Source organism: Engystomops pustulosus, chromosome 1 (genome assembly GCF_040894005.1).
Source record: "Engystomops pustulosus chromosome 1, aEngPut4.maternal, whole genome shotgun sequence".
In the NCBI taxonomy this organism is placed as follows: Eukaryota; Metazoa; Chordata; class Amphibia; order Anura; family Leptodactylidae; genus Engystomops; species Engystomops pustulosus.
The window spans coordinates 10,350,571-10,373,775 of record NC_092411.1 but is presented as its reverse complement, the minus strand read 5'-3'; the positions used below and the strand labels follow the sequence as shown (position 1 = coordinate 10,373,775).

General features: G+C 43.1%; 1 protein-coding gene across 1 annotated transcript in view; it reads right to left on the bottom strand.

The window, feature by feature from the left end:
• Positions 1 to 23,205, bottom strand: part of KATNAL2 (katanin catalytic subunit A1 like 2) — a 29,799-nt gene that overhangs the window by 853 nt on the left and 5,741 nt on the right. Inside the window, exons 2-15 of the mRNA XM_072133045.1 lie at positions 16,566 to 16,636; positions 15,270 to 15,436; positions 14,212 to 14,257; positions 12,208 to 12,331; positions 11,844 to 11,942; positions 10,654 to 10,752; positions 10,049 to 10,126; positions 8,666 to 8,764; positions 5,327 to 5,390; positions 4,718 to 4,836; positions 4,499 to 4,590; positions 3,157 to 3,267; positions 839 to 1,001; positions 328 to 430 (exon numbers count right to left, since the gene is read on the bottom strand). Of these exons, the coding sequence (XP_071989146.1) occupies positions 328 to 430; positions 839 to 1,001; positions 3,157 to 3,267; positions 4,499 to 4,590; positions 4,718 to 4,836; positions 5,327 to 5,390; positions 8,666 to 8,764; positions 10,049 to 10,126; positions 10,654 to 10,752; positions 11,844 to 11,942; positions 12,208 to 12,331; positions 14,212 to 14,257; positions 15,270 to 15,436; positions 16,566 to 16,636 (1,435 nt within the window). The remainder of the gene's footprint in view (positions 1 to 327; positions 431 to 838; positions 1,002 to 3,156; positions 3,268 to 4,498; positions 4,591 to 4,717; positions 4,837 to 5,326; positions 5,391 to 8,665; positions 8,765 to 10,048; positions 10,127 to 10,653; positions 10,753 to 11,843; positions 11,943 to 12,207; positions 12,332 to 14,211; positions 14,258 to 15,269; positions 15,437 to 16,565; positions 16,637 to 23,205) is intronic.

Here is a 23,205-nt window from a genome sequence, read left to right as displayed (position 1 = left end):
TTGTAACATGAAGCAAACTAGGAAAGGAGGTCAAAGACGAAAATACTGGGATCCCCGGGGTAAGGCATCTTCACATGTATCATGTCCAGCAGTCAATGATCTGAATGTAGAAGGACGTTAACGCCCCCTTGTGGCAAGACCATATATATATATATATATATATATCATATCCTTCTGCCCGAGACATAACTGCTCGCTGACTTGTGCAGCAGCCAGACATCACTATCTACCTGTGAAGGAGGGTTTTGTTTGGGGGGTTTTTTGCACTTTTTCACTGCACTGTTCCTTTAGATATTTCGGATAAAGCCCCACACACCCTTTCCTTACCTTGTTGATGATTTTCTAGTGCGTGGAAGATTTTCCTCACCGGCCTCATGGCGGCTTCTTTACAAACCAACCTGATATCTGATCCTGAGTAACCGTCAGTCTCCTGCACACAGGACAGAGGAGAGAAGTAAAATGTGTCCTGCACCCTATATACTGCACATAGTACTGACTCCTAGTATAGAGGGACAGAGGAGAGAAGTAACATGTGTCCTGCACCCTATATACTGCACATAGTACTGACTCCTAGTATAGAGGGACAGAGGAGAGAAGTAACATGTGTCCTGCTCTCTATATACTGCACATAGCACTGACTCCTAGTATAGAGGGGCAGAGGAGAGAAGTAACATGTGTCCTGATCTCTATATACTGCACATAGTACTGACTCCTAGTATAGAGGGACAGAGGAGAGAAGTAACACCTGTCCTGCTCTATATATACTGCACATAGTACTGACTCCTAGTATAGAGGGACAGAGCATGTCCATTTCTACAGGAGTGAACGATGTACTCACCTCTCCCAGCAGGCTGTAGTCAAACTCCGTTCTCAGCTCCACCCCTCCGCTATTGCTCACTGGTGGCAGCCAGTGCTGGATCATGGACTCTCGTGCCTCTTTACTGGGTAAATCCACCAGAATCCTCTTCTCCAGGCGCCTTAACATGGCATAATCCAGCTCCCTAGTGTAAAGATGATGTTATTACTGGGTGCTTGTAACAGAGCAACGTCTACAATTTTGTACTGATGTGCATGAGCCAGACCGATGCATTGCCCTAGTCAGGGGTAGGTTCACAAACAGCAGAGATGCTGCAGATTCTCCCACTAGATTTGCCACTCATATACCATAGCAAGTCTCACAGTGGATGTGTCCCACCCAGGTCAACATCTGCAAAGAGTTTGCATGGGTTTCCTCCGGGTCCTCCGGTTTCCTGTGAAGCTAGGGCACAAAGAGGCTCTGGTAACACTCTTACAGCCCTTCTGGTTTATAAGCATAATTTTGCAAATTGATTTTAGAAAGATTGAGGTGCCTGGATCTATGAGTAAGTGTCCCTGGTTTATCATGATGGGAGATTTCTTTTAAGCTAACTGCGCACGCTGCAGATTCCATGTGCATTTTAAGCGTAGATTTAGGTGAAGAAAATCTGCAGCATGATACGGAGGCATTAAAGTGAATGTGATTTGGCAAAAGTAATGTAGATAATGGGGCTCATTTACTAAGGGTCGCGCTGCTTACTTTTGTCGGACTGTTCACCTTTTTGGGGATTACACGGCCTGCACAGGTAATTAACAGGTGTCTGCACTGGGATTGTGTCGCACGTAATTCTTTTGTGGCGCAGCCATACGACAGAAATCAGGGGGCGGGCCGTCGGACGATCCGACTGATTCAGACTGACCGCGGGATTTAACTTTCAAATTGTGTCGTATGCCCAAACACGTACATGCACAACTAAAAAGATGGTGAACTCCGGGGACCTGAGCGGGGAAGCGACACATGCAGGATATCAGGTGCACGATCTTAGTGAATCGCGGCACAGGGCATTATACATGGACGATGCACTTTCTGTGAACTACAGGGGGAAATGTAAGTAAATGTGCCCCAATGTGTTTTTGATGCAAGTTATTTTTCATGTGCAGAGTGAAAATCTGCATCAAAGTGCTTTTTCAGACTGAAAGGCTGGTAAAACAATCCACATAAAATAAAAAAACGCACAAAAAGATCAACCCTAAAGGCAAATGCTCATGTAATCCACATTAAAAACGCACATAAAACTGAGTGGGGCTCATTTACTAAGGGTCCGAACGCCGCACTTTTGTCTGGTTTCCCGAAAATTTCCATTTTGTGCCGAATTGCCAGAGGATTTTGGCGCACGCGATCGGATTGTGTTGCATCCATCGGATTGTGTCGGGACAACCCGACGGATTCGGATAAAACACGGAATTTATAAAAAAGATTTGTGTCGCAAGATCAAGCACCATGAAAAAGCAGGTGAACCCTGGAGGACCTCGGGGAAGAAGTGACACCTGCAGGAACTCCGGCGCACGATCTTAGTGAATCGCACTGGACCCGAATCCACGGCGGACAACGCGCCGCGGGAACGCGACCGGACCGGGTAAACAAATCTGCCCCAGTGTGTTGGATGTAGATTTTAATGTGGACTTTCCGCATGACAATCTGCAACGTGTGTAAATAGCCTTAAGGGCAGTTCCCTGATGTGCCAATTATGCTGTATCTTAGCTGTCAGACCCCTGTGATCAGATATTTACCCACTATCCTATGGGCAGGGAATGCACTTTTATTAGTATTTTGAATTTTCAACCCAGAATGGGCCGCAACAATAAAAATTCCCCAAAAATCTTACTTATCTAGGTTTCTACACATAAATATTAGAATTTTTCAGAGCGGACTGTGCCTTAGGAAACTCCATTTGCCACATAAGATTACTAAGAGATGATGGGGGTTGTAGGGCGGCCCCCTCCCCCGCTGGCAGCAGAAGATCAGATCTCACATCTGTACATGGCTATAAATCAGATTATATCTGCGGCCACATTTAGCCTGTACTTCTGCAGCTTTAAGTACTTTACACTTTGGAAGTTAAAACCCTTCTCAGCTAAACCGGAGTAAATAACTTGGGTATAAAGTTAGAGGAGCCTCGGTAAATACTGGCATATGGCCGCCCGGCAGGTTATTAAAGATTATATTTTACTCTGAGGAATAAACATTAGAGGGAAGAGATCACAATTAATCTTTAAATGTTTTAAGCAAAACTAAGGCCCTTCCTGCTGACGTGCGGCTGCGGGTCTGCGCTCACAGGCTCCAGCGCCCTCATCTCTTACCACGGGAGATTGGAGGCGGCGAGTACAAACACCAGGTCATCTGATCGGGACAAGCCGTCCATCTGAACCAGCAATTCTGTCTTCATCCTGCGGCTTCCCTCGTGTTCTCCCCTGCAGGGAATAAATGAGGAGTGAGATGTAAAATGAGGCGAAGCTACAATACGATAGAAACAATTCATGAAATAATTATTGTGTGATATTGTAAAGCTTCCACCGATTTATACTGTGGCCTTCAGATTTATTTATGTAGCGCACACAGATTACGCAGCGCTGCACAGAGCTTTCCAAATCAGCCCCTGTCCCCAATGGGTCTCACAATCTAAACAACCTACCAGAATATTTTGGAGTGTGGGAGGAAAACGGAGGACCCGGAAAAAACCAACGCAAACATACAAACTCTTTTTGCAGATGTTGACCCTGGAGATTTCGTACCATACATGCTACAATATGAAGTACAACAGATTCAACACCCCTGTACACTAAAAATGTGTTGTGAATATCTGAAGTGGATAGGATTGTACCCAATGCTCTGTGAGCTAAATTGCCTGGACTGCACACGATAGGTTTAAGCAAATTGTACAATTGTGTCCAGCCTAGACAATGCTCTGTGAGCTAAACAACCTTCAATGTACAGCTACATTGTATCAAACTACCAGCAACATTTGCACAGCTGTATCCAGTCTAGACAATGGTCTGTGAGTTCACCAACCTACAGACTGATATATTGGCACAAATTTCTAAAGAGGCGTATAATTGTATCTAGGTGTGGACTCAAAACTCCTACATTGTGGAAAAGTGAGATTTATGCATCTGATCCTAATGTGTTAGGCTCACCGAGCATTGTCCTGTATGGATACTGTTATTCAACTATCTACTAGTTGGCTACAATGTATCAGTCTGGAGTGCAGCTTGTTCAGCTTAAAGAGCATTGTCTAGATGGGATGCAATTGTACAAATCTGGCTGCTAGTTTGCTACAATGTATCAGTGTAGATTACAGAGTATTGTCTAGATAGGACTCGCTGTTTATAGGGTTATCGCCAGAGGTGAGACTCGCACCTAAATCAGGAATGGAGGTCCCCGTTACCCTTGTAGGAGATTGTACTAAAATGGAGAGGTGGCCAGGCATGTCCTCGTACACTTGTATAAAATCAGGCCACCTCTCTATTTTAGTTGTCAATGATTCATGGAGAACTGGGGACTCGCACCTATCCAGTATTTATGAGAATACCCCTTAATAAGACATACACAATACTTTCTATTTACTCTGAAATAATGCCAAAAAACAGAGCTCAAAAAAAAAAACAAAAAACAGACCCTCTGCAATGGAAGAGCAGTACATACCCGGGTCCTGCTCCTCTCTGACTCATTACAGACTCAAGTTCATCAAGGAAGATGGTGGACGGCGCGTGGTACCGGGCAAGCTCAAATAAAACCTGAAAATACACGGAATAATGAGGTTATGTAAAAGTAGATGTCCAGACCAGTCTAACTGGTGACTGTCTAAGTCGTACATGTTTAAAGAGAAATCTCTTATTATAACAGGTTCTGCATCGTTCCTACCCGCACAAGTTTCTCAGAATCCCCTCTCCATTTGCTGACAATTGTAGAGGCAGAAATGTTGAAGAAGGTGGTGTTACATTCTGTGGCCACCGCTTTAGCCAGCAAGGTCTTCCCAGTGCCTAAAAACATCACATAAAATATTACCCTAAAAAATGTAATTGTAACTACAATATTAGACTCAAAACTTTAAAAAGGATCTTTCCACCGTCCTATAACAATTCCTTCATTTATATAGTGCACACAGATTACGCACAGAACTTGTCACATCAGTCCCTGTCCCCATTGGGCTCACAATCTAATCAACCTACCAGTATGTATTGAAGTGTGGGAGGAAACCGGAGGAAACCCACACAAATAAGGAGAGAACATACAAACTCTCTGCAGATGTTGACCCTGGGACTTGAACCCAGGTCCCCAGCGCTGGAAGGCCGTAATGTTTACCACTAAGCCACCATGACCGTCCTGACAACCCGTGCCTTTAAATGTCTATATTTCACCTGCATGGCTCTATGCTGTATGTATGTATCTGGAAATAGTTCTCAGTTTTCTCCTGTGGGGGTGCTGCAAGATATTCAATGATATTGTGCTAAGAGACAACTTATATATTACCTGGTGGTCCGTACAGCAGCAGCCCCTTCCAAGGAGACAGGATGCCAGTGAAGAGCTGTGGGTACTACAGAGAAGAACAAAAATAAAATTAAAGGAAAAAATATTGCAAATGATATTTTACTGCCACATAAACAAATAAATGCTGGCCTTTTCATTGTGGACAGGAAATGCTCCCCCTCCCTTGTGTTCCCAGGGACAGTCTCCTGTCAGCACGGGTCTCTCACACTACTGAGAGGGCTATACGTATTGTATACATTTTGTATTGTATCAATTGTATTAAATGGAATTTGAACTCAGGACCCCTGGTATCAGAGGCAACCCCTAGTGTGGTCGCCCACACAAGCTCACCGGTTATTAAAATGAGGATTTTCTAAAAGCCTTAATACCAATATTCATTAAAAGCAATGCAATAGTTATATGGATTTATATATAGCTGTATCATACGCCTGGTATATAACATGAAATATTGCTATTGAAGTTTGTCCAGTCTGCTGCCATATATGCTTGTGTGTCTAAGCCCCAAGCACTCAACTTTTGGGGTGGCTTTTCTGATTGGATTACCGTATATACTCGAGTATAAGCCGAGTTTTTCAGCACAAAAAATGTGCTGAAAACCACAAACTCGGCTTATACTCGAGTCAAACAAGACAGCAGGAAAAAAAAAAAAAAAAATCAAAACTCACCTTTCCGGCGGCCCCTTTGGGTCTTCTGTGCGATCCGTCGGTCAGCGGCCGGTCCGTGCGATGTCACTAGCACCGACATCAGCCGCCGCTGCAATAGTATTGTGTGTGCCGGCAGTGGCTGCGGATGATGTCAGTGCTGTGCGGACCTGCCGCTGAAAAAAAATAATAATAATAATCAAAACTCACCTTTCCGGCGGCCCCCTCGGGTCTTCTGTGTGATCCCGCAGTCAGCGGCAGGTCTGTGTGATGTCACAGACACTGACATCAGCCGCCGCCGCCGCTGCAATAGTACTGTGTGTGCAGGCAGTCGGCACACACTGTGATGTCAGCGGCTGCAGCTGACGTCAGCAATGTGCGCGGCACGGACCTGTCGCTGACTGCGGGATCACACAGAAGACCCGAGGGGGCCGCCGGAAAGGTGAGTTTTGATTATTTTTTCTTTTACATCAATGGGGCGGGGGTCCGGCTCGGTAACGGGGCACAGGGGCTGGCAGGCTATTGACCGGGGCACAGGGGCTGGCAGGCTTTTGACCGGGGCACAGGGGCTGGCAGGCTTTTGACCGGGGCACAGGGGCTGGCAGGCTTTTGACCGGGGCACAGGGGCTGGCAGGCTTTTGACCGGGGCACAGGGGCTGGCAGGCTTTTGACCGGGGCACAGGGGCTGGCAGGCTTTTGACCGGGGCACAGGGGCTGGCAGGCGGTATACTGGGGCACAGGGGCTGGCAGGCTGTATACTGGGGCACAGGGGCTGGCAGGCTGTATACTGGGGCACAGGGGCTGGCAGGCTGTATACTGGGGCACAGGGGCTGGCAGCCTGTATACTGGGGCACAGGGGCTGGCAGCCTGTATACTGGGGCACAGGGGCTGGCAGCCTGTATACTGGGGCACAGGGGCTGGCAGCCTGTATACTGGGGCACAAGGGCTGGCAGGCTGTATACTGGGGCACAGGGGCTAGCACGCTATATACTGGGGCACAGGGGCTGGCTGGCTATGTACTGGGGGGCAGGGGCTGGCTGGCTATATACTGGGGGGCAGGGGCTGGCTGGCTATATACTGGGGGACTGCTGGCTATATACTACTGGGGGCTGCTGGCTATATACTTCTGGGGGCTTGCTGGGGAAGGGGCTGTGACCAATGCATTTCCCACCCTCGGCTTATACTCGAGTCAATAGGTTTTACCAGGTTTTTGTGGTAAAATTAGGGGTCTCGGCCTATACTCGGGTCGGCTTATACTCGAGTACAGGCGGTCCCCTACTTAAGGACACCCGACTTACAGACAACCCATAGTTACAGACGGACCCCTCTGCCCACTGTGACCTCTGGTGAAGCTCTCTGGATGCTTTACTATAGTCCCAGACTGCAATGATCAGCTGTAAGGTGTCTGTAATGAAGCTTTATTGATAATTCTTGGTCCAATTACACCAAAAATTTTGAAACTCCAATTGTCACTGGGGCAAAAGAAAAAAAATTGTCTAGAACTTCCATTATAAAATATACAGTTTCGACTTACATACAAATTCAACTTAAGAACAAACCTCCAGACCCTATCTTGTATGTAACCCGGGGACTGCCTGTATATACGGTAGTTGTATTAGGGGGTATCAGTAAAGGGGTATTCCCACTTCTTATTGCATATGCCATAAATTCTCATTTTAAATACAGGCCGGCTTGTGGCTCACATTACTGTTGCCTTGGATACCAAGGGTTTTGGGTCAAATTTAAGGAAACGTTCTGTAATATCTTAGACTTAAAGCATCTCAGGAGCAGTACCAGGAGGAAAGACAGTCCCCTCACAATGCAAAGGGTGAAGACATACGTGGCGTTTTTAGTTCCGTTTTTTGAAAACGCATGCGTTTTTGTCCCTTTTTATTGCGCAATTTCGGAAAACCGGACAAAAACGCATGCGGTTTAAAAAAACGGACGTGTTTTTAAAAAACGGATGCGTTTAACGCATGCGTTTTTAACGATGTGAAAACACACTAACTAAAAACGGCCCAAAAAACGCCACGTGTGTCTTCACCCAGAGGCTGAAAAACTACAGAAAGATTCTTGCATTTTTAAATTACATTATTTGAGAAAAGTATTTCAGTAAGGTATGATTTGTATTTTTTTTTTTTGGCTGGAGAACCCCAGTATTAGGCAAAAATATGTCACCTGTCTTTCAAAAAAAAAAAAAAAAAAGCATCAGTGACGTGACAACATGTGAGCTGCAATACCATACACAGCCTGTGGGAAAAGGATGGCACTGTTTCTCCAATTATAACTGTAACACTACCTGAACACTAATGTTATTTTATCTTGTCTGTCTCTGCAGTCAGCAAAAACGATCCATGCGTCATCTGTTTTTGCAGACTTACATTAAAGAAGATGTAAGGCTGGGAAGTCACCAATTTTCTCCAAACTCTTACCTATAAACGGATCCAAAAATATGGAGGGCACTTGGATGATGCCTGTGCACCATTAGTTTTTTTTTCACATTCCAATGGGAGGACCTAAGGGTAGTCGGCTAACACAAGCTTTTCACAGCTGTGTGTATGAGACCATAGAAATACATGGGGACACGAGCAAGACACTGAGGCAATGGCTCACACACGTCCACAAACTACAGGAGGCCTAATTACAGGAATTAAGAACATGGATTGTGCGGGTGTCTCACCCTGATTGGATACACCACCGCCTCCTTCACTAATCGCTTGGCTGCATCAAGTCCGATGATATCGTCCCACCTGACATTTGGGTTCTGCAGGTAAATGTCCTGGAAAGTAAAAACAGATTTCAGATTATCCATGAAACCATAAAAGATTAACTACAGTATACAAATACAATGTATCCAATGATCAATGTATTTAACTCCTTCCTGCTGATGCCCTTTTTCTGTTTTGAGTTTTAATTTTTAGCTCTGCTGCTTTAAATATCTATAACACTTTTTTATTCTTCCATATACAGGCAGTCCCCGGGTTACATACAAGATAGGGTCTGTAGGTTTGTTCTTAAGTTGAATTTGTATGCAAGTCGGATCCTAATATTTTATCATTCTAATCCCAGCCAGAACGTTTTTGGTCTCTGTGACAACTGGATTTAAAAAATGTTGGGTTGTCATAAGAACCAGGATTAACACTAAAGCTTCATTACAGAGACCTGTGATAACTGTTATAGCTGTTTATTGTAGCCCAGGGCTAAAGTACAGGAAATTACCAATATCCAGAGGTCCGTTTGTAACTAGGGGTCGTATGTAATTCAAGTGTTCTTAAGTAGGGGACCACCTGTATAGAGCTTTATGAGGGCTTGTTTTCTGCGTAACAAATTGTAGTTTAGTCTAGCCATGGTATTATACTTCCATGCCAAGTACTGGGAAGGCAGGAAAAAAAATTCACATTGTAACAGATCTCCAGAAACGATAAGCCCTGGAGTCTTACATAGACTTCAGCTATCATGGAGAAAGAACGTTGCTGACTCTGACGAGGTCACGGGGAATGATAATCCGATTCAAGATGGAAAGATGTAGCTAGTTGCATCCTGTGTTTCCTGCAGAATGCAATGTCACCTGCCAGTGAATGTCCAAGACTGGGTTCACGTCACGTTTTTTTGTATACGCCAAGTGTACCCATGAACATATACTGGCAGACGGAGGCATATTATTGCATCCTCCACCCACCCTCGCTGAGCGGGTACATATTTCAGGACAGTGATATTGCTGGCTGCTGTGGTTGTTCACACCTCCCCCAAATATCCGGGCGGAGAGGGGTACCTGGGAGATGTACCCCACTGTATAAGCATATAGGGGGATATGTCAGTGCCATATGTTGTTGGGAATCCGCCTAACGTGTACTACTATGCATGGCACAAAACATGATGTGAACTTATCACGTACGTCAGGAACTTTTCTGGTGCATATGCTGAATGGATCCATAAAAAAATGTGATGTGGATATTTCCTTAAAGGGGCATTACCACCATAAACATTTCTGGTACATCCACCAAATATGCCATAAATGTCTATTGGATGCAAATCCCACTACAAGGGCACAAAGTAATCTCACCCGACTTATCACCGCAGCCAGTTCTCTCATCTCGCTATTGGCACCGAGGAAAGCGCTGACCGGCTTGAGTAATCTTTCCTGGAGAAATCAGAATAATAATGAATCAAATAATACAATGTTCTCACTTATGTATCAATTTCAAATAACTTCCAAAATCTCTGCTTGCTTCCACTGAATACCTTTATTCATTAGTATACGACTTGGTTGTGTGATGGTCACACATGCCGAGCTCAGATTGGTCCCCCTAGCCCCATGAACACTACTTCTAGGAGGCTTTTTTTATTGGACTTCCTTGTAGTTGTAATAGGGTGTATCAGTAAAGGGGTAATCAAATTTCAGCATTTATGACTATATTCAAGGCATATACCATAAAAGTCTGATAGTGGTGGGTTCAGCCTCTGGTACCTGCAAAGACATCAAGATCAAAGCTCCAATCGTGATTAATGGGAGGGAGTCTGTAGTGAGAAAGTTTCTCCACTTGTACACGGAAATACCTCTGAACAAGACCCTGTCCCATAGGTGCTATACGTTCTAACATATTTTACCACTCCTTCTTCAAATACATCACCACCTTGGTCAATTCTGCTTTAGACAGTCCAACTTACTGAAGGGTCAGGATTGTAATTCAGGGTATTCATGGCGATTTCATTGGATGCCCCCTTGATGGCGTCTTGGATCATTCCCCGAAAATCAATGATCTGTCCCTGTGTAATAAAAGCAAACAGAAAATGTTTCTATGTAATAGAAGTAAGAGATTCAGTTCATGGTCCTTAGTCTGCATCTCAACATATAAAAGTGGCTTCTAGGTGCCCCTATGACAACACTGACTGCCCTCCAACCTGTATCGCAGCAGTGAATGTATATGACATCTAAAGTGAGGTTTCCACCCTTTAACCCCCCCATATGGCTGGGATATCCAGCGCTGAATGCAGCACATCCGGCATTGCCTTGGGCTGCATTAGGAGGCCTTGGGTCCTGTCCGGCAAACTTCTGGCCTGGGTGCCCACAGAGAGGGGTCTGAGTGCCACCTCTGGCACCCGTGACATAGGTCCGGCACCACAAGTGTAGGGTGTACCTTATTGCAGTGATGAATGATCAATCATTGGTGCATCTATTCAGGGCTCTAATATGCGTTTAATTTTCTTATACCGTAATTGTCATTATCTCAGTTTGCTGTGAATGAATGGAAATAATACAAAGCACCCAGAGGCTGTCACAGTCAGTGTAGGTGCTGTGCATGAGGGTAGACTATGCTGGAAGCAACTGTAGCAAACCCTCATCTCTGTAACAGTCAGCCACTGGGTATTTTCCCTTTGAATGGAGCTGTGAATGGCCAAGGACCAGGTTGTATCGCTCAACTAAAACGTCACCATGTGGGGGGAATAAACCTACAAGTTTTGATTTTTCTAAAGTTGGAGTGCCGCCTATTTTATGGTTTGTTTTATAACAAGGGCCAGGTTGGGGCAACTTTCACATGCTCAGTATCTGTTCAGTATTTTACACCAGTATTTGTAAGCCAAAACATGGACAAGACGCACATCTTTCCATCTTACTTTTTCTGTGTAGATACTACTTTTTAGTTTGGCTTCCCAATACTGATGCAGAATACTGATCAAATACTGATCAAATACTGACCGTGTGAAAGTGGCCTTTGCACGCGACCTTACACTCTATAGTCCCTCTCTATAGATTATAGTTATAGCATATCCTAAAGACAAGTTATCACCATGTGACATGGGGACTCCTCATCCTGACATTTTGGACAGTATAATATTATAAAGTTCAACATACTGACCCTCCTCTGTGAAACGCCTTCCCCTGATGAATTTTTATTCATAGAGGAAACATTCAACCCGAATTCTGCGACCTCCTGGGGACTGCTGCCACCGTTCTCCTGCAAGAGGCAAGAATTAAGAAATCAGCGTTAACAATTCATAAAAATCTGAGATATTTCGACCTCATCCGCTCATCTAATCCGGCTAGTAGGTCATGCAAAACAGGCGGCACAAAGAGACAGACGCAGGCAGGGTGGCACACGTCTGATGGTGGCACCGTGCCCTTCTCTGTCCAGTACAGTCCCGTGCTGTGTAACAGAGGCCTGGCAGACCCTAGTATAGACAATGGCATCCATAGGGCTGGCACTTCTGTCATTACTTCACCTGTCTGGAGTTCTCTCTGTTCGCCGCCCTCTCCGCCATCCTGGGGTACGTTCTGGACACCGGGCGCTGGACAATATTATGGTTGGTGATTCTTGGAAGACCCTGGGAAGAATTACTGGGAGTTCTGAGGAAAGATGGGAGACAAATGTAACATATCTGTACAGTCCATTGGTCCGTATTACCATAAAGGGGTCGTCAACTGATATCAAATAATTGATATTGTTTGTGTAATAAAAAGTTATACAATGTGCCAGTATACTTTCTGTATCAATTCCTTTTCCAGATCTCTGGATGTAGTCATGTGATGTCACACAGGTGCACGGCTCGTTATATCCCTGGTCATGTGATGTCACACAGATGCACAGCTCGTTATATCCCTGATCATGTGATGTCACACAGGTGCGCCTCTCATTATATCCCTGGTCATGTGATGTCACACAGGTGCACGGCTCGTTATATCCCTGGTCATGTGATGTCACACAGGTGCACGGCTCGTTATATCCCTGGTCATGTTATGTCACACAGGTGCACGGCTCGTTATATCCCTGGTCATGTGATGTCACACAGGTGCACGGCTCGTTATATCCCTGGTCATGTGATGTCACACAGGTGCACGGCTCGTTATATCCCTGGTCATGTGATGTCACACAGGTGCACGGCTCGTTATATCCCTGGTCATGTGATGTCACACAGGTGCGCGGTTTGTTATATGCCTGTTCATGTGATGTCACACAGGTGCACAGCTCGGTATATCCCTGGTCATGTGATGTCACACAGGTGCACAGCTCGTCATATCCCTGGTCATGTGATGTCACACAGGTGCACAGCTCGTCATATCCCTGGTCATGTGATGTCACACAGGTGCACGGCTCGTTATATCCCTGGTCATGTGATGTCACACAGGTGCACGGCTCGTTATATCCCTGGTCATGTGATGTCACACAGGTGCGCGGTTTGTTATATGCCTGTTCATGTGATGTCACACAGGTGCACGGCTCGTCATATCCCTGGTCATGTGATGTCACACAGGTGCATGGCTCATTATATCCCTGGTCATGTGATGTCACACAGGTGCATGGCTCATTATATCCCTAGTCATTGGACATCACACAGGTGCACGGCTCGTTATATCCCTGGTCATGTGATGTCACACAGGTGCACGGCTCGTTATATCCCTGGTCATGTGATGTCACACAGGTGCACGGCTCGTTATATCCCTGGTCATGTGATGTCACACAGGTGCACAGCTCGTCATATCCCTGGTCATGCGATGTCACACAGGTGCACGGCTCGTTATATCCCTGGTCATGCGATGTCACACAGGTGCACAGCTCATTATATCTCTGCTCATGTGATGTCACACAGGTGCACGGCTCGTTATATCCCTGGTCATGTGATGTCACACAGGTGCACGTCTCGTTATAACGTTATATAATAATAAGTCCTTTATTTATATGGCGCACACGGATCACGCAGCCCTAATGGGACTCACAATCTAATCATCCTACCAGTATGTTTTGGAGTGTGGGAGGAAACTGTATTTCCCTGGTCATGTGAGGAATTGATATAGAAATAATATTGGAAAATGTTACTTTTCATTACACAAACCATATCAATTATTTTATGAAATTCTGTCTATTTATAGATCCCTTCCTTGCACTGACAGGAGGCTGTGGTGCGAGGGAACTTGGACCAGTATCTCCTGAAATACTCTGTGCTGTTCCTGCCTCTACATGAATGGACAGGTCACTACTTTTTATAAAATCTGAAACCCTCTGTGCTGCTTTAATGTCCATACACACATACTGTATCTGTTAGGAGTACTGAACTGTAATGAGTCCTTTATATTCCGTCTCATTTTAGGAACTGGAAAATGATGGCAATGTGGGATACATAACGTAGAGCACCAATGGTCCCTGCGACTAATATTGGGGTCCCTCAGGTTTCCATTATGTATCTATCCTGTGTTGCTCTGCAGCCGAGGCTCCAGTAAGAAGACTTTACCTCCTCAGTCTTCCCCCACTCCGAGGCTTCACGTACACTTTACCATCTGTAATAGAAGGAGATATAGTCATTAAAACTAAATATTTTACTAGGCAAAAGGTGTATAGGGTCACCTATCACTCCCAAACATAAAAAACTACTAATCGGGGATAAAATCTTCTTTCTACAATTCCCTCTTCTGTGAAATCTCAAATGTTTACCTATAAAAAAAAAAAAAAAAAAAAAAAAAAAAAAAACTCTGCCACAGTCATGTAACAATGAGCACAGAAGAGTCAAATTTTACCTGAGATGAGTCACTTTTAGAGGCTTCAGGAATTTGAAGACTTAAGAATATGATCTGCATACTGTACTGCAGTTCTGCTATACCCCGCGATCCTTACTGTCCTACTGTCCAGTCTGTCCTGGTCTCTTCTCGAGTTCTGTATAAATGTGGTTTGAATGTACAATGTTAAGGACTTTTGGTTTATCTTCCTTATTTTATTCCCTGTGGATAGGGCCTGACTTGCTTCGTGGGACAACCCCCTTAAGAGTTTTTTTTTTTTTGTTAATGAGCGAAACATTACATGGTACTTTGTGAACCGATTAATCCGTCTATTGTTTGGTACATATTGTTTCCGCTACCTACTGTACTGTATTCCTGTGAGCTGCAGATCAAGATCCAATTCTTGACTATGTTTTTACCTGCCTGGATTTCTAGTTCTGTAGCTAACAGAAACACAAGCCTGATGCGATTTTAAAGAGGAAACTTCCTTCTTTACAATGACACCAGCACCAGAGAACCATCTGAAGTGACTCACCCCCCCCCCTTTTACCGGCTTCTAAACTTGACTCATCTCATGTAAAATATGACACTTCTCTGCTCATTTTCATATGTCATATGACTTTGATGCCAATTTTTTCATAGGTAAACAAGTGAGATTTTACATAAAAGAGGGAATTCTAGAAAGGACATGTCATCCCCTGAGGGGGTTTGGAGTTTAAAGGGGTAAAACCAGGTGAGAGGTTCCCTTTAAGCAGTGAAGTGTCCAGCAATAGCCCCCTGTCTGTAAGAGACTCACCGTTTTCACCCGCTTTCTTAGTGATTTTCGGGTATTTCTGAAACTTTATATAATAGTAGCTTTCGTACTCCATGAGGATGGTTTCCAGGTCGATGTTGTCACAGACTTCAAGTTTTCTCAGGTTTAATTTGGTTTCTTGTTCCAGAGCATTTGCCGAATCCACGTAACTGGAAGACATGAAATCCGTTATAGGAGAACGAGACGTTATGCCCTATGATCCCACATTATATGTTGTAGGACCCAAGATGTAGTGTCAGGGGTCAGGATATGGAAGGAGTTGTACCACCGGCTTCCCTCGAGAACTGAGGTATGAGGTGACGTGGATCCTACCTGCCAGACCTCTAATGGCGGCCATATTGGGAATCACTCGGCCTGCAGGGGGTCACACTTAAAACCCACCATGTGACAACAACAGCCAATCGCAGAGAGCCATGGTGACGGCAATGGATACAAAATCCAGCATCACCGGGGTATAATCATTACCCCATTTATTCATTCCAATATGAACTTTGTGTCAAATATAATTTAAAGGAAATCTCCATCACAATCCATCCTGATAAACCAGGGACATTACTCATAGATCCTGGCACCGGGACTGTGGGAATCTTCTTATATGTGTTATCCATGGCCTCTTTTAAAAACTATGCCAATGAGCCAGTAGGGCTCTGGTGGTGTTACCGGAGTCCATCTGTGCTGTAGTTACAGACGGACCCCTCTGCCCCCTCTGGATGTTACTATAGTCCCGGGCTGCAATGATCAGCTGTAAGGTGTCTGTAATGAAGCGTTATTGATAATCCTTGGTCCAATTACAGCAAAAAAATGTTTAAACTCCAATTGTCACTGAGGCCAAAAGAATTTTTGTCTGGATCTTCAATTATAAAATATACAGTTTCGACTTACACACAAATTCATTTTAAGAACAAACATATGGACCCTATCTTGTATGTAACCTGGGGACTGTCTGTACAGATTATCTAAGAGGTAAACACGGGGGATGGACAGGACCTGCTCTATAACATGTGGCCCGGACAGCGGAACCCCCCCCAACTACATTTGTTAATTCAATGGATAGCACCCGGACAATAGGACCTGCTCTATAATATGAGGCTCAGACAGCGGAAACCCCCAACACGTAAAGGAAACAATAATTGTAAATTCCTCGATTCAGTAGATGGGACCGGGACAAAAAGAACAAAAACAGCATTGGTGTGTATGAGGACTTAAAAAAAAATAACACTGAAATGCAACAGGTTGTGCCACAGATCCGGTGATGTTTGGGCACCCCCTAGTACTTACCCCTCCTGCAGCAGGTAATGCATGATGAGTAGCAGCAGGTTCTTCCTCCGAGCCTCCGTCCGCTGTTCATCCTAAAATAACATGGCAGAACAGTGGTGAAAAAAGACGACATCAAAGATCACCCCAACCATAATTACCGATCCCGGTTAAAGGGGTTAATGGAGCCGAGCTGCAATACATGAACTGGGCCACTATACAGTGTACGGCGCTGTCTGCAGCTGAACACTGTAGGGCCCAGGTGTTGTACCATTTACCAATCTCCAATTTAATTGTCCATCTTGGACAAGCTCTAACTAGGAACAAGAGTCACTCTCCATTACATGTCACTCTTGGAGATCCCCTATAAAGGAACCCGTCATCAGATCCACTAAACGCCCAGTCCCCTCAGGTCGGGTATGAAATGTCCTCTCTAGAATTCTCTCTTATGTGAAATCCCACCCGGTTACCTATAAAAAATAAAATCTCCCCCAAAATCAGACAAATGTGACGTATTACCGCATTGTCCTATGAGATAAGTCAAGTTTAGAGGCTGCAGGGATAGTGTCACTTCAGAAGCCTCTATCTTCTATACTATCCACTTCACATCTACTTTCCTATAAACTATCATGTAACAATGAGCAGAGAAGAGTCATGTTTTAGTTAAGAGGAGTGAAATTTAAAGGCATAATATCTTTGGTTCTATAGCACCTAGAAACATGCTGCTGGTGTCATATTAACGATAAGTATGTCACCCCAGGCTTATGGCTTTTTAACTGGAGATACAGAGATCACAGAGCCTGGAATCTGAAAGATGAGATTCTTATCTTTAATATGACACCAGCAGCATGTTTCTAGGTCTTATAGAACCAAAGATAGGGGCATCTGAAATGACTCTTCCCCTGCAACCATGAAACATGCCTCGTCTCTGCTCATTGTCGACTTTAGAGGAGATTTTAAATAGGTAAAAGGAGACAAAACTTCACATCAAAGAGACATTTCATATCCTACCTGATGGGGTGTTGGTTTAATGGGATAAAATATGGTGAAAGGTCTTTTTGTAAAGCGCACACGAAAAAAAAAAATCTAAAAAGTTATAGATTTTTGAACATGGGGAGCAAAGAATGAATGGAAAAAAAAAAAAAACACTGCAACATGAAGGGGTTAAGCAGGTGAAATGGGATGGAGGAAGTTATCGCACTTCAGGACGTCCATGATCATCACTGGCAATTTAGGAGACCTATAAAAGTGATTGGAGAAGTCACCGCCTTTACATTTACAGGGGTTGCTCGAGACCTTAGTTCTTATGATTACAAGAGATCAGACACTTATTCCCCATCATGTAGATAAGGTTATAGGAAATCTCCCATCACAATCCATCCTGATAAACCAGGGACATTACCCATAGATCCAGGCACCGGGACTGTGGTATCTGCTTATATTTCTTATCCATGACCTTCTTCCATCTAAAACTTTTAAGAAACTATGCCAATGGTGGTGTTACCGGTGTCCCTCTGTGCTGTAGTTTCGTAGACTTTTACTCTGTATGCCACCTGCTCCATCAGCACTTCCCCACTCCCTCTGCCTGCTGTAATCTCACACAGTGGGGGAAGGGGGGGGGGGTGTTAAGGAGTGTAACAACCTGTGAAGGCCCAGCAGGGCTGGAGCCCCCACCACTTTGCCCTTAAAAGGGGCCCCCACCAAATGTGGGTGATTTGGGTGGTGGCATGACCGTATATTTGGGTCCGGATTCCCCGGGCCATACCCGCTAGACCTGCCCGAATACAGTCTATGGCAGAGCGAGGGAACAATAAGTTCCCTTCTCTGCCATAGACTATCGGAGGTTCAAGGGACACCACAGCGCCACCTGCAGGGCGCTGCCATCTTGGTGCACCTCCGATATCCACCCTGACTCCACGAGAAGATGAGGGCGGCGCGCATCGGGGGAACGATGGAAGGCGAGTACGATTTTATTATTTTACCTAGGACTGTATATAGTTATTATGGGGGGGGGGGGTTAGGTATTATAGGGGGACTGTATATATTTATTATGGGGGGGGGTTATATACTTATTATAGTGCAACTGTATATAGTTATTATAGGGGGACTGTATACTACAGGGGGACTGTGTATATAGTTATTATAGGGGGAGGTGTATATAGTTATTATAGGGGGGAGGTGTATATAGTTATTATAGGGGGGAGGTGTATATAGTTATTATAGGGGGACTGTATATACTTATAGGGGGAGGTGTATATAGTTATTATAGGGGGAGGTGTATATAGTTATTATAGGGGGACTGTATATAGTTATTATAGGGGGGGAGGTGTATATAGTTATTATAGGGGGGGAGGTGTATATAGTTATTATAGGGGGAGGTGTATATAGTCATTATAGGGGGAGGTGTATATAGTTATTATAGGGGCACTGTATATAGTTATTATAGGGGGAGGTGTATATAGTTATTATAGGGGGACTGTATATAGTTATTATAGGGGGGAGGTGTATATAGTTATTATAGGGGGAGGTGTATATAGTCATTATAGGGGGAGGTGTATATAGTCATTATAGGGGGAGGTGTATATAGTTATTATAGGGGCACTCTATATAGTTATTATAGGGAGAGGTGTATATAGTTATTATAGGGGGAGGTGTATATAGTTATTATAGGGGCACTCTATATAGTTATTATAGGGAGAGGTGTATATAGTTATTATAGGGGGAGGTGTATATAGCTATTATAGGGGGAGGTGTATATAGTTATTATAGGGGGAGGTGTATATACTTATTATAGGGGGACTGTATATACTTATAGGGGGAGGTGTATATAGTTATTATAGGGGGACTGTATATACTACAGGGGGACTGTGTATATAGTTATTATAGGGGGACTGTGTATATAGTTATTATAGGGGGGAGGTGTATATAGTTATTATAGGGGGACTGTGTATATAGTTATTATAGGGGGGAGGTGTATATAGTTATTATAGGGGGGAGGTGTATATAGTTATTATAGGGGGGAGGTGTATATAGTTATTATAGGGGGACTGTGTATATAGTTATTATAGGGGGGAGGTGTATATAGTTATTATAGGGGGAGGTGTATATAGTTATTATAGGGGGGAGGTGTATATAGTTATAATAGGGGGAGGTGTATATAGTTATTATAGGGGGAGGTGTATATAGTTATTATAGGGGCACTGTATATAGTTATTATAGGGGGAGGTGTATATAGTTATTATAGGGGCACTGTATATAGTTATTATAGGGGGAGGTGTATATAGTTATTATAGGGGGACTGTATATAGTTATTATAGGGGCACTGTATATAGTTATTATAGGGGCACTGTATATAGTTATTATAGGGGGACTGTATATAGTTATTATAGGGGGACTGTATATACTACAGGGGGACTGTGTATATAGTTATTATAGGGGGGAGGTGTATATAGTTATTATAGGGGGAGGTGTATATAGTTATTATAGGGGGACTGTATATAGTTATTATAGGGGGACTGTATATACTACAGGGGGACTGTGTATATAGTTATTATAGGGGGGAGGTGTATATAGTTATTATAGGGGGAGGTGTATATAGTTATTATAGGGGGAGGTGTATATAGTTATTATAGGGGGAGGTGTATATAGTTATTATAGGGGGAGGTGTATATAGTTATTATAGGGGCACTGTATATAGTTATTATAGGGGGAGGTGTATATAGTTATTATAGGGGGACTGTATATACTACAGGGGGACTGTGTATATAGTTATTATAGGGGGGAGGTGTATATAGTTATTATAGGGGGAGGTGTATATAGTTATTATAGGGGGAGGTGTATATAGTTATTATAGGGGGACTGTATATAGTTATTATAGGGGGAGGTGTATATACTTATTATAGGGGGGAGGTGTATATAGTTATTATAGGGGGAGGTGTATATAGTTATTATAGGGGGAGGTGTATATAGTTATTATAGGGGGAGGTGTATATAGTTATTATAGGGGGACTGTATATACTTATTATAGGGGGGAGGTGTATATAGTTATTATAGGGGGAGGTGTATATAGTTATTATAGGGGGGAGGTGTATATACTTATTATAGGGAGAGGTGTATATACTTATTATAGGGGGGAGGTGTATATACTTATTATAGGGGGGAGGTGTATATAGTTATAATAGGGGGGAGGTGTATATAGTTATTATAGGGAGAGGTGTATATACTTATTATAGGGGGGAGGTGTATATAGTTATAATAGGGGGGAGGTGTATATAGTTATTATAGGGGGAGGTGTATATAGTTATTATAGGGGGAGGTGTATATAGTTAATATAGGGGGACTGTATATAGTTATTATAGGGGGAGGTGTATATACTTATTATAGGGGGGAGGTGTATATAGTTATTATAGGGGGAGGTGTATATACTTATTATAGGGGGAGGTGTATATACTTATTATAGGGGGGAGGTGTATATAGTTATTATAGGGGGAGGTGTATATACTTATTATAGGGGGGAGGTGTATATAGTTAATATAGGGGGACTGTATATAGTTATTATAGGGGGAGGTGTATATACTTATTATAGGGGGGAGGTGTATATAGTTAATATAGGGGGACTGTATATAGTTATTATAGGGGGGAGGTGTATATAGTTATAATAGGGGGGAGGTGTATATAGTTATTATAGGGAGAGGTGTATATACTTAATATAGGGGGGAGGTGTATATAGTTATTATAGGGGGAGGTGTATATAGTTATTATAGGGGGGAGGTGTATATACTTATTATAGGGGGGAGGTGTATATAGTTATTATAGGGGGACTGTATATACTACAGGGGGACTGTGTATATAGTTATTATAGGGGGAGGTGTATATAGTTATTATAGGGGGACTGTATATAGTTATTATAGGGGGAGGTGTATATAGTTATTATAGGGGGGAGGTGTATATAGTTATTATAGGGGGAGGTGTATATAGTTATTATAGGGGGGAGGTGTATATAGTTATTATAGGGGGAGGTGTATATAGTTATTATAGGGGGGAGGTGTATATAGTTATTATAGGGGGACTGTATATAGTTATTATAGGGGGGAGGTGTATATAGTTATAATAGGGGGGAGGTGTATATAGTTATAGGGAGAGGTGTATATAGTTATTATAGGGGGAGGTGTATATAGTTATTATAGGGGGACTGTATATAGTTATTATAGGGGGAGGTGTATATAGTTATTATAGGGGGGAGGTGTATATAGTTATTATAGGGGGAGGTGTATATACTTATTATAGGGGGGAGGTGTATATAGTTATTATAGGGGGACTGTATATAGTTATTATAGGGGGGAGGTGTATATAGTTATAGGGAGAGGTGTATATAGTTATTATAGGGGGAGGTGTAGATAGTTATTATAGGGGGAGGTGTATATAGTTATTATAGGGGGAGGTGTATATAGTTATTATAGGGGGAGGTGTATATAGTTATTATAGGGAGAGGTGTATATAGTTATTATAGGGGGGAGGTGTATATAGTTATTATAGGGGGAGGTGTATATAGTTATTATAGGGGGAGGTGTATATAGTTATTATAGGGGGAGGTGTATATAGTTATTATAGGGGGAGGTGTATATAGTTATTATAGGGGGAGGTGTATATAGTTATTATAGGGGGAGGTGTATATAGTTATTATAGGGGCACTCTATATAGTTATTATAGGGGGAGGTGTATATAGTTATTATAGGGGCACTGTATATAGTTATTATAGGGGGAGGTGTATATAGTTATTATAGGGGGAGGTGTATATAGTTATTATAGGGGCACTCTATATAGTTATTATAGGGGGAGGTGTATATAGTTATTATAGGGGCACTGTATATAGTTATTATAGGGGGAGGTGTATATAGTTATTATAGGGGGAGGTGTATATAGTTATTATAGGGGGAGGTGTATATAGTTATTATAGGGAGAGGTGTATATAGTTATTATAGGGGGAGGTGTATATAGTTATTATAGGGGGAGGTGTATATACTTATTATAGGGGGACTGTATATACTTATAGGGGGAGGTGTATATAGTTATTATAGGGGGACTGTATATACTACAGGGGGACTGTGTATATAGTTATTATAGGGGGAGGTGTATATAGTTATTATAGGGGGGAGGTGTATATAGTTATTATAGGGGGGAGGTGTATATAGTTATTATAGGGGGGAGGTGTATATAGTTATTATAGGGGGACTGTGTATATAGTTATTATAGGGGGGAGGTGTATATAGTTATTATAGGGGGAGGTGTATATAGTTATTATAGGGGGGAGGTGTATATAGTTATTATAGGGGGAGGTGTATATAGTTATTATAGGGGCACTGTATATAGTTATTATAGGGGGAGGTGTATATAGTTATTATAGGGGCACTGTATATAGTTATTATAGGGGGAGGTGTATATAGTTATTATAGGGGGACTGTATATAGTTATTATAGGGGCACTGTATATAGTTATTATAGGGGCACTGTATATAGTTATTATAGGGGGACTGTATATAGTTATTATAGGGGGACTGTATATACTACAGGGGGACTGTGTATATAGTTATTATAGGGGGGAGGTGTATATAGTTATTATAGGGGGAGGTGTATATAGTTATTATAGGGGGACTGTATATAGTTAT